The following is a 17,934-nucleotide window of genomic DNA, read 5'->3' as shown; positions in this document are numbered from 1 at the left end:
AGGTGCAGGAGTAGGCCATTCGGCCCTTCGAGCCAGCACCGCCATTCAATGTGATCATGGCTGATCATCCCAAATCAGTACCCCGTTCCTGCCTTCTCCCCATATCCCCTGACTCGGCTATATTTAAGAGCCCTATCTAGCTCTCTCTTGAAAGTATCCAGAGAACCGGTCTCCACCGGCCTCTGAGGCAGAGAATTCCACAGACTCACAACTCTCTGTGAGAAAAAGTGTTTCCTCGTCAACGTTCTAAATGGCTTATCCCTTATTCTTAAACTGTGTCCCCCTGGTTCTGGACTCCCCCAACATTGGGAACATGTTTCCTGCCTCTAGTGTGTCCAAACCTTTAACAATCTTATATGTTTCAATATGATCCCCTCTCATCATTCTAAACTCCAGTGTTCAAGCCCAGCCGCTCCATTCTCTCAGCATATGACAGTCCCGCCATCCCGGGAATTAACCTTGTAAACCTACGCTGCACTCCCTCAATAGCAAGAATGTCCTTCCACAAATTAGGGGACCAAAACTGCACACAATACTCCAGGTGTGGTCTCACTAGGGCCCTATACAACTGCAGAAGGACCTCTTTGCTCCTATACTCGATTCCTCTTGTTATAAAGTCCAACATGCCATTTGCTTTTTTCACTGCCTGCTGTACCTGCATGCTTACTTTCATAGACTGATGAGCAAGGACCCCCAGATCCCGTTGTACTTCCTCTTTTCCCAACGACGCCATTAAGATAGTAATCTGCCTTCCTGTTTTTGCTACCAAAGTGGATAACCTCACATTTATCCACATTAAACTTAATCTGCCATGCATCTGCCCACTCCCCCAACCTGTCCAAATCACCCTGCATTCTCATAGCATCCTCCTCATAGTTCACACTGCCACCCAGCTTTGTGTCATCTGCAAATTTGCTAATGTTACTTTGAATCCCTTCATCCAAATCATTGATGTATATTGTAAAAAGCTGCGGTCCCAGCACCGAACCTTGCGGTACCCCACTAGTCACTGCCTGCCATTCTGAAAGGGACCCGTTAATCTCTACTCTTTGTTTCCTGTCTGCCAACCAATTTTCTATCCATGTCAGCACTCTACCCCCAATACCATGTGCCCTAATTTTGCCCACTAATCTCCTATGTGGGACCTTTCAAATGCTTTCTGGAAGTCCAGGTACACTACATCACTGGCTCTCCCTTGTCCATTTTCCTAGTTACATCCTCAAAAATTCCAGAAAATTAGTCAAGCTTGATTTCCCCTTCGTAAATCCATGCTGACTCGGACCTATCCTGTTACTGCTATCCAAATGTGCGGCTATTTTATCTCCAGCATCTTCCCCCCCACTGATGGTCAGGCTAACTGGTCTATAATTCCGTTTTCTCTCTTCCGCCTTTCTTAAAAAGTGGGATAACATTAGCTAACCTCCAATCCACAGGGACTGATCCTGAGTTCCTGTTACGGTTGTTAATATTTATATGTTTTATTATGTTAAGACTACATTGCACAGTTTATAGCATTTTCTAGACATGCTGCATTTCCCCAAATTCTAAACGTGATAAAAAAAACTCTTCGTTGTTACCTTTGAATTCTGACTTTTATGTTTCAAATTAAGCTTTCTTTCACAAAAATGACAAACACTGTTGCAGATTTATATTCATATAACATCATGATGAATTGTATCAAACTAAGGAGTTGACAATATATTCTACAGCATTGAGTTTTAAGTTTGATTTTCTCCTCTTTTCATCTGCAGTTGATAATATTAAAGCAAAACGAGAAAACTGAGGGAATTTTCAGGCATTTCCTAGTAGAAGATAAAGGGATCCATGGAGGAGCTTCATATGTGGATTTCCTCTGTTCCGTACACAAAGAAATTCGCCAGCTTCTTACCTAAGACCTGCCTCAACCCATTGCCAGGATTGCCTTATCATTCAACTCTACAGGAGAAGGGGGTTAGCGAGAATGGCACACAGTCAGATTATGCATTGTTGGATTTTCTTCACAGCATTTGTCGACAGTACCAGTGGCTTTCTGAAGAAGACAACTAATTTGAATGTTCCTGGATTCTAGTATTTACTGTTTTTTAGTAACACTCATTTTAATCAAAGTCTCACTGATAATGAAATGGTTAGTATTAATTGCTGTTCTTTCGTTGCAATATCAGGAACCTGGGCAGTAACAAATCGCAAGATGGGTACCCAGCAATATATCTGTCAGGTGCTTTTTGTAAATATTGAATCCCTACCACCAAATGAGTGGTCCTGATGTGTGGCAAGAGAAAGCAGAGCAATTTGGTAAATCATGCACAAAAACCTGTGACATCCTCCTTTAAAATATTGTTCTCAGTTGCCAACAATATCTTTATATTGCAAGACTTTTAATATTCTAATCACAATGTAGTGCAGTTTGAGTGGACCAAAAGCCTATGCAATGTCTTAATTTTGATTTGGTTATATTATCTATAATTAAATCAGTCAATATTTAGTATAGGCTCTCCAACATAAAAGTGATTAATAAGTAATGACCAAATATTTGTATTGTGTTCTTCCAGTCAATTACCCCTAATATCAGTCCCCTTAAGTTTGTAACCAGGATTGGTTAACATATATGCTAAAGGGTGATGTATATGCTCAGCTGCCAGTGTATTCACACTCCTTCATCTATGCGACATCTTCAGAACTTATCTTCCATAAGAGTTTTTAATAATACCGATACCAAAGCAGAATAAGGGAAATGTCCAAACCATGTTCCATTTCTATTGTTCATGTATCCAAACCGATCAGAACGAATCGACAAATGAAACATGTATTTTTATTTTAAGGACCACAATCTTGGATTATCCTCTTACTGTGGGTATTCCCCTGTTTTGCCGGTGTGATTAGACAGTGTTGAACATTAATAATGGACTTATGCTAAATTTACTTCACAGCAGAATCTTGTGTTCAACCACGCACATTTGTATGTCAGATTTCCATTTCTGATGAACTTTCACATTTTTACAAGTGACCACACATGGAATACAGCACAAATGTTTGCTGTCTTAGGTACAGTATTAAGTGATATGAAATTATTTTAAAAACAATATTTCATCAGAAGATAGAATTACAATTCTTTGAGTTTAGGTGTAATGACATGATTTAGTTAAAGCCTACAAACCTCTCTAGTCACTTAATGGTGGTGAAATAAAGTTTCCACTGGCTGTGGAAACAAATGTGCTTGACTGAGATTGGATTTTCACATTCAAAGGGTTGTGACTGTGATGTAGGGTAAGTGTTCAATCTTTCAAGTTTTTAAAGAGAGCAGTTAACACGTCTAGGGATTTCAGGGGATTTGAAGGACATGTAGATTGTGCAGAAAGATGGAATTAGGGTGGAAGATCAGCAATGCAGAACAATCTCAGACATCACTCCTGCTAGTTTTTGTATTTTTATGCCGTATCAACTGTGTTGAATTGTATTGTGTGCGTCCTGACAATTGGTGATCATTACAACCTTTGAAGTTAAAGTATCTTCAGAGAGGTGGAGCTAGAGTGGTGAGCAGTCAGCTCAGCGCTATTCACTAATAAGTAATGTTTCATAAAAGAGGATGTCAACTAAAATACAAAGCACTCTGGTGTTTAGAAGAATGCGAGTGAGTCAATTGAAACTACATTCTCTGGCAAACAAATAATCTGCAGATGCTGGAAATCTGCTATAAGCACAGAATATGTCAGCAGAAAAGGCAGCATCTGTGGAAATAGGAACAATCAACATTTCAGGCCTAAGGCCCTCTCATTCACAATTCTATTAGAGGGTCACATTGGCTGCTTCTCCTTCCACGGATGCTGACAGACTTGACATGCGATTCCGGCATTTTTCAAAATTCTTATGGGTCTTCATAGGGTAAGTGTTTCCCTTTGACTGGAGAATTTACAACCAGAATATTATGGGTATTTATGGAGATTGAGGGAATTGAGGGATATGTATTTAGCGTGGGATAGTTGTGCCCAGGTAAAAGAGCAGCCTGGTGTTATTGAATGGCAGAGCAGGCCCAAGGGGTCATATCATCCACTCCCACTTCGATTTCCAATGTTCTTATCAAAGTAATAAAGGAGACTGGGGTTTGCATCATATGATTGTAGCAGTTATGTTTGGATTGAGTTCACCAGTTCCACCTCATGGAAGAATGTAGGAGGGCATCTTATCTATGTAGGTTTGGCAAGCACATCTGCCAGAGGAGGATAATCTCAAGACCTAGCTAGCCAGCAAACCCAACACCTGCCCTCCACTCTCTTCATTTAAAAAAATACCCTGGTCAATCATGATCTAATATTGCAAAGTGGTCTGAATTAAGTATTGGGCTTGAGATTTGTTTGTTTAAAAGGTTTAAAGTCTTTATTAAACCATGTGCCTTGGATGAAAGGAGCGTGCCCATTTAAAGGGATACCCGGCGCAGCATTAAAATGAATAGCACACACCATTTCAGTGGCCACTATCTGAAAACTGTCCTGCTTAACGCAAATTCAAGTCTTTTGTCTGTTCAACAATTATAAGGCAGACAGGAAAGGCAGAGATTGCTACAATTTTCTGAGGGGGTTTCACCAGTTCTCTACTGGAATAGTTACCCGAGGAAATTCGCCCTCTGCTATATGATGTCGGAAACTAAATGCGCACCATTACAATTGACTAATTGCAAACATTCAAATTAGACGAGTAGGACATAAAGTTTTAATGCCTCACCAGAAACAGGATGCAGAATGTTGGATGGGAATTGGTGTTAAAATCCGTTCTCCAACCAGTGCTTAGTATTAGTGAGCAGAAAGGCAGATAATTCCCACAGTAATATCAGGTGCTTAATCTTTTAAAAAGCAAAACAAACACTAAAGGTATGTCATATATACAGACAAATACAAACCACTTGAAAAGGTTAAGTAGCTGAATTAAAGATGATTTTCATTTGTTTTACATCAGAGGTAAAATAATACAACTAGATCTGATATGGTTTTCCAGCATTTTCCAGTTTAATTTCAAAATTTTTATGGTGCTTCAAAGGGGAGTGGTACAGGACATAGAAACATAGAAAATATGTGCAGGAAGAGGCCAATCGGCCCTTCGGCCTTTCGAGCCAGCAACGCCATTCATTGTGATCATGGCTGATCGTCCCCAATCAATAACCCGTGCTTGCCTTCTCCTCATATCCTTTGATTCCACTAGCCCCTAGAGCTCTATCTAACTCTCTCTTAAATCCATCCAGTGCCCTCTGTGGCAGGGAATTCCACAAATTCACAACTCTGGGTGAAAATGTTTTTTCTCACCTCAGTCTTAAATGGCCTCCCCTTTATTCTAAGGCTGTGACCCCTGGTTCTGGACTCGCCCAACATTGGGAACATTTTTTCTGCATCTAGCTTGTCCAGTCCTTTTATAATTTTATATGTTTCTATAAGATCCCCCCTCCAGTGAATACAAGCCTAGTCTTTTCCATCTTTCCTCATATGACAGTCCCGCGATCCCAAGGATCAATCTCGTATGGTAATGAAAACCTGTATCAACCGTTTAAACATTTGTTGTTGCATGTGCACAAAAATGCTGGAGAAACTCAGCGGGTGCAGCAGCATCTATGGAGCGAAGGAAATAGGCAACGTTTCGGGCCGAAACCCTTCTTCAGACTTGTTGTTGCATGTGGTTGTCAAGTTGTAAAAAATTGTGATTTTATTCATTGTCCTTTAGTAATTGCTTCAATTACAAGATGGTGCTGCATAGTACACAAAAGATGGACTAATTAAGGTCATTGGTAAATTACTTTTGTAATTTGTGAAAAGGTTAGATCGTCAAACAAATCATCAAGCTTGTTGTTGTTATTCATTCATCACCAGCATTCAGTGACCAAGGGTTTGAAATAAGAAAATAAAATGTCAGGAAGAGCCTTTTACATATTTAATATATTCAACCAATGTATCATTTTGTATTGTAATATCCAAAAGCACGCTCATAGTTATAAAATTATGCAGTGTTAAATCATAATCTTATTGCCAAAGTAGCATTGTGGTCTGATTATCTAGGATGATAGTGGTTGCATTTCTATTTCTGTACGTAAATGAGAATGTAACATTAAGCAAAATATACATTCAAAATACTTTTAACGTCTGGCTTTGTAAAATCAAAAAAATCTCATTTTTCATTGTAGTCACTTGCAAATGTTAATTATTTTTTTAAATTGCAGCTATTTTTATGATGAATAGTTAGCCGAGACAAGAGAAAATAAAGTACCTGCAATTCAGACCTTGGGGTGACTATTCTATCATAGCTTTTATTATGCAAATTTTTATGCTGTCCATAATTATGTGAATAAAATAAACAAATAAAAGTAAGTGCCTTGCCTTTAAAACCTTCACCTAGTTTTGTTATATAAATAAATAGTACCTTCCACATTCTCTGGATGCCTCAAACTACTTTACTTTCCGTGACTTTGGCATTGGTTGATTATTGTCATGTGTACCAAAAAACAGTGAAAAGCTTTGTGCGCTATCCAGTCAAGACATACTGTACATTGGTACAATCAAGCCACATAACACATGTAAAGACAAAAATAGAATGCAGGACGTAGTATTACAGCCTTGCAGCAATTACGGAGGTAATCCAGTTAAATCCTAGGTAGACTAGGTGATTGGCAGGGGCGGAAAACCCGGGGTGGGGGCAGAGGGGACACGGGGGGGGGTGGGGGGGACTGAGGATAGAGCGCGGTGATTGGAGGAGGGAGACGTGCCAAAACACTCTTGGCACAGACCTGCGCCACATCCGCAGCCAGAATCGTCCCGTCCCCACCTGAGTGCCCCCCCCACCCCACGGGTGGCCATAGAGGTCGGGAGTCAGATGCGAGCTGTGCCCCCAGGTCCACAGCCAGCGCAGAGAAGCCGCGCTAAACACAGCTCAACTCTGCCTATCCCGCCAGGTTAACCTGCCTGGGCTTGCGGGAAATATGGCCAGCGCGGAGAAGCAGCGCTGGTGTCCCGTCAATCCAGACAGGGCTGTAGATTAACCCGGTGAGCCAGGCAGAGTTGAGCTGCATTTAGCGCTGGATTGAGCCTCCAAAGCCTCGCGCATGTGTGTGTGAGTGCGCATGCGCGCGGGGCCGCCAAAAAATTATGTCGCCCCGGTCCCCTCCATGTTTTAATAGCGAGTTCCGTGCCTGCTGATTGGGACTACATCCTTAGCATATGAGAGGACTGCTCGGTTGTCTGATAACAGCAGGGGACGAACTGTTCCTAAATCTGGTGGTTTGTGCTTTCAAACATTTGTATATTCTGCCTGGCGGGCGAGGAGAAAAGAAGGGAACGGCCGGGGTGTAATTGGTTCTTGGTTATGTTGGCTGCTTTCCCAAGGCAATGTACAGTGTAGATGGAGTCAATGTGCTGATGGTGAGGGGTGGGGGAGGGATAGTTGGTGAGACTGGTTTGTGTACTTTTAATGTGTTCCCACCATTTTATGACTAGTAATCCAGAAACATGGACTAAAATTCAATTCTGCCAAGGCGGCTTTAGAATTTAAACTCAGCTAATAATCTGAATTTGGAAAGAAGAACACCAACACGTCGTATTAATGATTAGTAATAATGATAAAAGATTTTATCATCAATACTCAACAATAACGTACTCACCAATGCCCAGTTTGTGGTTCATCAAGGTACCTTTTACTCCAGATCTCATTACTGCCTTGGTATTGACTGAGTGCAGCGTAGGTTTACAAGATTAATTCCTGGGATGGCGGGACTGTCATATGCTGAGAGAATGGAGCGGCTGGGCTTATATACTCTGGAGTTTAGAAGGATTAGAGGGGATCTTATTGAAACATAAGATTATTAAGGGTTTGGACTCGCTAGAGGCAGGAAACATTTTTCCAATGTTGGGGGAGTCCAGAACCAGGGGCCACAGTTTAAGAATAAGGGGTAAGCCATTTAGAACGGAGACGAGGAAACACTTTTTCTCACAGAGAGTTGTGAGTCTGTGGAATTCTCTGGTGGAGACCGGTTCTTTGGATACTTTCAAGAGAGAGCTAGATAGGGCTCTGAAAGATAACGGAGTCAGGGGATATGGGGAGAAAGCAGGAATGGGGTACTGATTGGGGATGATCAATGAGGTAGACTGGTTCAAAGGGCCGAATAGCCTACTCCTGCACCTATTGTCTATTGTTCAAACATGGGCCAAAGAGCTGAGTACCCGAGGTGAAGTTAGGGGGATTGCATCAAGGCAGCATGAGCTGTTGCTTGAGCCCAAACATCTTCAGCTGCTTCATCATAAACTAGCGCATAATGCCATTCATTGCAAGGCCAGAAGTGGGGATATTCACTAATAATAACTAACAATATATGACTACTCACAAAAAATCAAATAGTCCATGCCTAGACAAAATTCAAGTATGGCAACCCTCTACAATGCCAGGCAATAGCCAACTCCAGTAAGAGAATGTCTAACTACATACCCTTGATAGTCAATGCAATATCACTGTCAAACCTCCACCATCAATATCCTGAAGAAGGGCACCATAAAACAGAAACTCAATTGGACTAGCCACAGAAACGTTGTGGTTACAAAGCATACTAGAGGTTGTGCGCCAGGTAACTCACCTCCTCTGCCTGCAAGGCACAAGTCAGGGGGATGATGGAATATTCTCCATGTGCATGGGTCAGTCCAATGCCAACAATTGCAAGAAACTTGACCATCCTTGACAGGGACACTCATCATTCATTTCCTCCACTACTAACACTAAGTGGCTACCGTGTGCAGGCCCGTACGAAGCTTTTCAAAAAGGGGGGTGGCATGACAGGATTACAAAAAAACGTAATGTGAAATAATGTGCACACAGCGCACATCACGAGCGCGAAGCGTGAAGTCCCTTGATGCCGGGGTCCAGGGCCAGCTTAAGGGCCCTGGAAGCTCAGGGGTTTTAGATGCTCTCTGATGCATTCTGAGCCTTGTTTTGGAGCATTTTTGCACCAAATTTATGACCAGTATTTCAGAAATTAACAGGAATCTGAGGTAGCTTTTTCACATAAAGGGTGGTGGGTGTATGTAACGAGCTGCCAGAGGAGGTAGTTAAGGCTGGGACTATCCTAATGTTTAAGAGACATTTGGACACGTACATGGATGGGACAGATTTAGATGGATATGGGCCAAACGCGCGTGAGTGGGACTAGTTTAGATGGGACATGTCGGTCGGTGTGGGCAAGTTGGGCTGAAGGGCCTGTTTCCACACTGCATCATTCTATGAATAAAAAGTGAAGAAGAAAAATGCATGTAGATAAGTAGAGCAGATTTGAAAGAGGAGTGAAATGTAGGCAGAGAGAGGTTTATGGGTGGAAAGGATACGGAGAATGTGAATAGACGACGTTTCACAGAGTGCTGGAGTAACTCAGCGAGTCAGGCAGCATCTGCGGAGAATATGAATAGGTGACGTTTCACAGAGTACTGGAGTAACTCAGCAGGTCAGGCAGCATCTGTGGAGAACATGGATCGGTGACATGTCACAGAGTGCTGGAGTAACTCAGTGAGTCAGGCAGCATCTGTGGAGAACATGGATAGGTGATATGTCACAGAGTGCTGGAGTAACTCAGTGGGTCAGGCAGGATCTCTGGAGAAAAGGTATAGATTATAGTTCAGATCAAGACCGTTCTTCAGTAATATTCATGATGTGACATGCATAGATATTCCTGAATGTTACCCAAACCATCATGAGCTACTTTGTTACGGTGCTTGCCCTCTCCTATAACATCTCTGCTGCCTTGGGTGATGCAGGACAGGACACAAGGTTTAGGACACGGTGTGAAGCTGTTGCCGTCTGCCCCAGCCTGATAAAAACCTGGATGGAGTGGATTTGGAGAGGATGTTTCCACTAGTGGGAGAGTCTAGGACCAGTGGCCACAGCCTCAGAATTAAAAGTCATTCCTTTGAGAAGGAGATGAGCATGAATTTCTTAAGTCAAAGGGTGGTGAACTGGAATTCATTGCCACAGACAGCTGTGGAGGTCAAGTCAATGGACATTTTTCAGGAGGAGATTGATAGATTCTTGATTGATACGGGTGTCAGAGGTAATGGGGAGAAGGCAGGAGAATGGGTTTGAGAGGGAAAGATAGATAGAGTCATAGAGTGATACAGTGTGGAAACAGGCCCTTCGGCCCAGCATGCCCCATCTGCACTAGTCCCCCCTGCCCACGTTTGATCCATATCCCTCCGAACCTGTCCTATCCATGTACCTGTCGAACTGTTTCTTAAATATTGCGATAGTCACTCCCTCAACTACCTCCTCTGGCAACTTGTTCCATACACCTACAACCCTTTGTGTGAAAAACATACCCGATAGATTCCTATTAAATCTTTTGCCCTTCACCTTAAACTTATGTCCTCTGCTCCTCGATTCACTTACTCTGGGCAAAAGACTCAACCATATCTATTCAAATCATGACTTTATACACCTCTATTAGATCATCCCTCATCCTCCTGTGCTCCATGAAATAGAGTCCCAGCCTACTCAACCACTCCCTATAGCTCTGGCCCTCTAGTCCTGGCAACATCCTCATAAATCTTCACTGTACCCTTTCCAGTTTGATGACATCTTTCCTCTAACATGGTGCCCAGAACTGAACACAATACTCTGAATGCGGCCTCACCAACTTCTTATGCAACTCAAACATGACCTCCCAACTTCTATACTCAGCCTGACCCGCTGAGTTACTCCAGCACTCTGTGAAACGTCACAGAACAGGGCAAGATTAGCAAGTTTGCTGATGATACAGAAGTGAGTGGTTTTGCAGATAGTGAAGATAGTTGTGAAAGATTGCAGCAGGATCTGGATCAATTAGCCAGGTGGGCAGAGGAATGGTTGATGGTTGCATGGTTCCTTGAAGGTCGTGTCGCAGGTACATCAGGTGGTCAAACGTATTTTGGCACTTTGGCCCTTATCAGTCAGAGTATTGAGTATAGAAGTTGGGAGGTTATGTTGCAGTTGTATAAGACGTTGGTAAGACCGCATTTAGAATATTGTGTTCAGTTCTGGGCACCATGTTATAGGAAAGATGTCAAACTGAAAAGAGTACAGAGATCCTCATCCTGGATCAGTCCAATCAGGGTTGTGTCATCCGCAAACTTGAGAAGCTTGACGGAGGTGTCTGTGGAGGTGCAGTCATTGGGTGTGAAGTGGTGATTGGAGTGGGGTGGGTGTAGAAGGGCCCAATCTTTGCAGACTGAGGTCAGGCTGTGAGTGGGTGTGAAGTGTTGGTTGGGGTGGGAAAGGGTCCACTCTTTTCATACTGGAGTCTTGCCTTAAGTAGGTGTGAAGTGGTGAATGGGAAGGAGAGGGTGCAGGGTCCATTCTTTGCAGACTGGGGTCTGGCTGTGTTTGTTGGGGAAGGGGTACCAGGGTTACGTTTCGTATTTTCAAGCCTGCAGTAAAACTCATTCAGGTCGTTCGTCAGCTGACAATTGTCCAAAGAGCGGAGGGCTTTCCTCTTATTGCTGGTGATTTCTTGCATGCCCTTCCAAACTGAAGAAGAGTCATTAGCTGAGAACTTGCTCAACTTCTTAAAGTACCTTTCCTTGGCAGCTGATTCCTCTTCTCAGCTCTTTATCGATTAGGCTATCTTTTAACTCTTTAACGATTAGGCTATCGGCTTGACGCATATTTTCTCCCAGCCCCCACCCCCCCTCCCCCCGATCTCGAAATTGAAATGTTACATCTGTATATAATGATCCCATTAAAATGTGTATTTATGTCACAAACTATGGAATTCATATTTTTCAGTATTGTTATCAAGGAAAAGAAAGCAGTTCCAATTGTTTGATATTATTTGATATTGTTTAATATTATCCATATGGCGGAGAAAATATAATAGCTCTAAATTTTTTGCAATCTCATAAGATAATCCCCCTTTCCCTCTCCCCTCCCCCATCACTCTCTCCTCTCCCTTCCCCTCTCTCTCTCCCCCTCCCCCCTCTCTTTCTTGCAGGGGGGGGCGAAGATGAAGGTGGCGTAGGCCCAGTGGGCGGAGGGATGAAGGTGGTGTGGGCCTAGATGGGGTGGCGGGGGCCCAGCGGGTGTCAGTGGGGGTGGCATGGGCCTAGCGGGGGTGGCGTGGGCCAAGCGGGGGTGGCGTGGGCCAAGCGAGGGTGGCGTGGACCCAGCGGGGGTGGCGTGGATCCAGCAGTGATGGCGTGGGGCCAGCAGGGGTGGCATGGGCCCAGTGGGGGTGGCGTAGACCCAGCGGGGGTCAGTGAGGGTGGCGTGGACCCAGTGGGGGTGGCGTGGGCCCAGCGGGGGTCTGCGAGGGTGGCGTGGGCCCAGCGGGGGTGGTGTGGTCCCAGCGGGGGTGGCGTAGGCCAAGTGGGGGTGGCGTGGGCCAAGCGGGGGTGGTGTGGGTCCAGCGGGGGTGGCGTGGGCCCAGCGGGGGTGGCGTGGGCCCAGCGGGGGGGGGAGGTGAAGGGAGCGGGCTCCGCCGCAGCGGTGTCTGGTGTTGGGGTTACAGCCGTTGGGTTGAGATTCAGCCACTCCCGCCCGGGGATGGGAGAACAGAGAACTGGCTGTTTCCAAAGTGTAAATATTTTTTTTTTTAACCGATTTTATTTTTTGTCCCGATTTCTTTTTTTTTTTTGGTGACTTTTTTCTTAAGGGGAAAAAAGGGGGGTGCGGTCGCACCCAACGCACCCCCCCTTCGGACGGCCATGGTGTGTACTATTTATAAAGTGAAATTCCTTGCCCAGCTATTCCCTCAGCATTTTCTAACGCTGTGACCTCTACCAACAACAAAGTCAAAGGCAGCAAGCACAGAGGAATCTGCTCGTACCCTGACGGGATATATACCACCGCTATTTTATCGTCATTGTGTCAGAAACCTGAACATTCCAACAGTGTGGGAGTCCCTTCACCAGAAGGACTGTCGCATTAAAGAAAGCATCATACCAAAGGCAAAGAGTGATGGTCTGCTCATAATACCCAAATCCTGCAAGTTAATTTTTATACAGTTGAGGCTGAAAGCTGAAAGGGTAGGTGAAACAGTGAAATGGAAATGCTCAATGCATTAGCGGGCTTAAATATGGATAAATCCCCAGAAACTGGTAGGATTTACCTCAGGTTCCTACATGAGACAAGGGAAACAGTTGTTGGGGCTCTGGCTGGGATTTTCAAATCCGTGCTGCACACAAATGAAGTGCCAGATGACTAGAAAAAGCAAATGTTGTCCCTTTGCAAGAATAGCAACAGGGAAAAGACTGGTAACTATAGGCCTGTGAACCTAACATCAGTGGTTATGAAGTTACTGGAAAAAAATCAGTAAAGGGAGAGGATTGATGATCACTTCGAAAGGGAGGGACTAATCAGAGACAGTCAACATTGTTCTGTCAAGGGCTGATCCTATCTGACCAATTTGAAGAGGTAACAAAGTATGTCAACGAGAACAGAGAGCAATGCAGTAGATATGATTTACATTGACTTTAGTAAAGCCTTTGTCAAGGGCTCACATGGGAGACTGGATTCAACACATATAGGCAAGCTGGAAATTAGCTCAAATTAGCTCAGCAATAGATGACAGAGAGTGATTTTAGCGTGTTGCTTTTGAGGCCTGGATGTCTGTGACTAGTGCGGTGCCACAATGATCAATCAATTAATCAGTCATCCAATTTATTCATCACATACACAATAAAGTGCAGTGAAATGAATTTTGCTGGGACTGGGACCCATGTAGTTTATAATATATGCATATGAATGGTTTGGATATGAATGTGGGAGGCAAGTTCAGTAAGTTCACAGATCATGTGAAGATTGGCAGAGTTGTTGATACTGTGGAAGGCGGTCTTAGGCTGCAGAAAGATATGAATGTTTTGGTGAAATGAGCTGAAACATGGAAGATGGTGTTTTATCCAGACAAAAGAGAGGTAATGCATTTTGGAATCTTTAATACACCATAAAAACACACCATAAATCAGAGGGTCTTATGAAGTATTGAGGAACAGGGACTTCAGAGTACAAGACCATAGATCCTTGGAGGAAGCAACACACGGGTGGATAATGCAGATAGGAAGACATAAGGGTTATAGGTCTTCATTAGTTAGGACATTGAATACTGAAGTTGGGAGCTTATGTTCCAACTTTATAAAACCTTGGTTAAATCTCAGATGGAGTACATGATCGATGTACATAACATTACGAGGGATATAACTAGGGTAAATTTGTTGTCATGTCAGACACAGATAAAACTGTAGGACATAGATTAATGATAAGCGATAAGAGATTTGGAGTGGATATGAGGGAGACATTCATCTAGAGAGTGACAAATACCTGGAATTGGCCCATGCTGTACAATTCCTACAACATCATGGCTTTAACACCAGCAAAGTCACTAGGAAAAAAATCCTGTTCACTAGCATGTGGTTTGGAATATTTTCTGTTATTTTTCAAGGCTGGATGAAGTTTTGCTTTTACATCTCAGCCAAAGAAGGCATTTCTTTGCATGCAGCACTCAGTAATGCATTAAATTGCCATATTTAATCATGTTCAAGCCTTTGACCTTGTTATTCAGAGGCAAGATGCTACCTCCAAGCCAACGACAACATAAAGTGCATATATCTTTCATTGCTCGAGGCTATCCAAACATAGTACTTCCTCCAATTTGGCTCTATAAAATGCATTCAAACAGCTAATCATGACAAAATCTACCCTCCTGAGTTTTAAAGTCTCGCAATCAAGTCCTGACACCATTTCATTACACTGCAAGAAGCCAATTGGCTTGAATATTTGCTTATGTTTTCAGTTCTGTTCCTGGTCTGTAATATGGTGGCTAATTTTAAATCCCTGATGCATAGAATCCATCATATTTACTTAAACAAACCTACCTTGATTTTATATAAACCAATCAGCTGGCCACAGAGTCTTTGCCGACATCTTCAGCCTCTCGCTTCAACAGTCGAATGCCCCCATCTGCTTCAAGGAAATATCCGTCATTCCAGTCCCAAAGAAAAATAAAGTACCTGTCTTAATGACTACTGCCCAGTAGCTCTGACATCGACCATAATGAAGTTGCTCCAACATCGACCTTAATGAAGTTGCTCCAACATCGACCATAATGAAGTTGCTCCAACTTCGACCTTAATGAAGTTGCTCTGAAAGGCTGGCAATGGCCAACAGCTGCATCACTCTCCCAGCCAATTCAGACCCTTACAGTTTCTATGCAGGAATATAGGTCTATGGAGGAAACCTCTCTGATCTACTTTCAGCTCTGAACCACTTTGACAAAAATAACAACTGTGTCAGGATGCTATCCATTGACTCCTACTCCATAATTGGGCATCTACAACTTTAAAATTCTGGCTGCTCCAACTGAATCATTTCATCTCTAAAATTTTGGACTTTGGCCTTGGGGTCCCCATCCACACCTGGCCTCTGGACATCTTGATCTCAGTCGGTTAGAATTGCCCATAACATTTGATCACTCGACCTTCAACACTGATGCTCCTCAGGTTATTGTGGTCAGTCCCTTGCCTTACTCCCTGTACACCCATTACTACATGGTCAAGTACAACACCAACTCAAGCTAAGTTCGCTGATGATACCTCTGTTGTCAGTGGGATTAACAACAATAATGTGACAAAGTATAGGAAAGAAATTGAAAACCTTGTCAATATCCTAACCTTTTCAATAAAATTAAAGAGTAGTTTGTTGACGTAAAGAACCAGGAGACTGAACAAAACCCGTTCCTCATCAACAGAGTTGCTATAGAGCTGGTTGACAATTTCAAGCTCTTAGGCATCCATATCACCAGCAACCTAATGTGGTTCCTTCACATTGCTGTGGTGGTCAAAAGAGCACATCAATGTAATTATTTTCTTCGGGGTCTGAGAAGGTTCGGCATGTTCACAAGGCTTCTCTCGAACATCTATAGATGTGCTCTAGATATGTTCTGACAGGCCGCGTCAGCTTGGTATGGCAACCTCTCAACTCTTGAGTGGCTGAGCTTGAAACTTGTGACCACCTCAGATCTTCTTCGGTTCATCACTTCCTTCCATCCAGTCTATCGTGACGGTGTGTTGCATCAGGAAGCCTGGCAGTAACATCAAGAATACCTACCACATTAGTTGATTATTTTTTGCCAGCAATTGGTCCAATCGGCTTAAGGCCGGCCCTGCACCCCCACCCCCTTCCCTCCGGCACGGACATGGAGTGATCGCCGGCCCCCTTTTTTTGTTAACCATCTATTTCCTTTAGGTGTTTTTTAAAAATTTCCCCCTTACCATTTCTGTACTTTTTCCGATAGCTGCCATGACCCGTTTGATGTCATCCTTCTCCCTGCTCCTTGTCTTAGAAACATAGAAACATAGAAATTAGGTGCAGGAGTAGGCCATTCGGCCCTTCGAGCCTGCACCGCCATTCAATATGATCATGGCTGATCATCCAACTCAGTATCCCGTACCTGCCTTCTCTCCATACCCTCTGATCCCCTTAGCCACAAGGGCCACATCTAACTCCCTCTTAAATATAGCCAATGAACTGGCCTCGACTACCCTCTGTGGCAGGGAGTTCCAGAGATTCACCACTCTCTGTGTGAAAAAAGTTCTTCTCATCTCGGTTTTAAAGGATTTCCCCCTTATCCTTAAGCTGTGACCCCTTGTCCTGGACTTCCCCAACATCGGGAGCAATCTTCCTGCATCTAGCCTGTCCAACCCCTTAAGAATTTTATAAGTTTCTATAAGATCCCCTCTCAATCTCCTAAATTCTAGAGAGTATAAACCAAGTCTATCCAGTCTTTCTTCATAAGACAGTCCTGACATCCCAGGAATCAGTCTGGTGAACCTTCTCTGCACTCCCTCTATGGCAATAATGTCCTTCCTCAGATTTGGAGACCAAAACTGTACGCAATACTCCTAGGTGTGGTCTCACCAAGACCCTGTACAACTGCAATAGAACCTCCCTGCTCCTATACTCAAATCCTTTTGCTATGAAAGCTAACATACCATTCGCTTTCTTCACTGCCTGCTGCACCTGCATGCCCACTTTCAATGACTGGTGTACCATGACACCCAGGTCTCGCTGCATCTCCCCTTTTCCTAGTCGGCCACCATTTAGATAATAGTCTGCTTTCCTGTTTTTGCCACCAAAATGGATAACCTCACATTTATCCACATTATACTGCATCTGCCAAACATTTGCCCACTCACCCACCTATCTAAGTCACCTTGCAGTCTCCTAGCATCCTCCTCACAGCTAACACTGCCCCCCAGCTTAGTGTCATCCGCAAACTTGGAGATATTGCCTTCAATTCCCTCATCCAGATCATTAATATATATTGTAAATAGCTGGGGTCCCAGCACTGAGCCTTGCGGTACCCCACTAGTCACTGCCTGCCATTGTGAAAAGGACCCGTTTACTCCTACTCTTTGCTTCCTGTTTGCCAGCCAGTTCTCTATCCATATCAATACTGAACCCCCAATGCCGTGTGCTTTAAGTTTGTAAACTAATCTCTTATGTGGGACCTTGTCGAAAGCCTTCTGGAAGTCCAGATACACCACATCCACTGGTTCTCCCCTATCCACGCTACTAGTTACATCCTCGAAAAATTCTATAAGATTCGTCAGACATGATTTACCTTTTGTAAATCCATGCTGACTTTGTCCAATGATTTCACCACTTTCTAAATGTGCTGCTATCCCATCTTTAATAACTGACTCTAGCAGTTTCCCCACTACCGATGTTAGACTAACTGGTCTGTAATTCCCCGTTTTCTCTCTCCCTCCCTTCTTAAAAAGTGGGGTTACGTTTGCTACCCACCAATCCTCAGGAACTACTCCAGAATCTAAAGAGTTTTGAAAGATTATTACTAATGCATCCACTATTTCTGGAGCTACTTCCTTAAGTACTCTGGGATGCAGCCTATCTGGCCCTGGGGATTTATCGGCCTTTAATCCATTTAATTTACCCAACACC

General features: G+C 43.6%; 1 protein-coding gene across 2 annotated transcripts in view; it reads left to right on the top strand.

The window, feature by feature from the left end:
• sec24d (SEC24 homolog D, COPII coat complex component) overlaps nucleotides 1-4,273 on the top strand; it is a 150,639-nt gene extending 146,366 nt beyond the window's left edge. For both annotated transcript variants that reach the window (XM_033023499.1, XM_033023504.1), the window contains exon 23: nucleotides 1,752-4,273. In XM_033023499.1, coding sequence (XP_032879390.1) covers nucleotides 1,752-1,892 — 141 coding nt within the window. In that variant the 3' untranslated portion in view covers nucleotides 1,893-4,273. The remainder of the gene's footprint in view (nucleotides 1-1,751) is intronic.
• The last annotated feature ends 13,661 nt before the right edge of the window (nucleotides 4,274-17,934 follow it).

The sequence above is a fragment of the Amblyraja radiata genome, chromosome 1 (genome assembly GCF_010909765.2).
Source record: "Amblyraja radiata isolate CabotCenter1 chromosome 1, sAmbRad1.1.pri, whole genome shotgun sequence".
NCBI lineage: Eukaryota > Metazoa > Chordata > Chondrichthyes > Rajiformes > Rajidae > Amblyraja > Amblyraja radiata.
The sequence above is the reverse complement of the archived record's forward strand: the minus strand, read 5'-3'. Positions and strand labels throughout refer to the sequence as shown.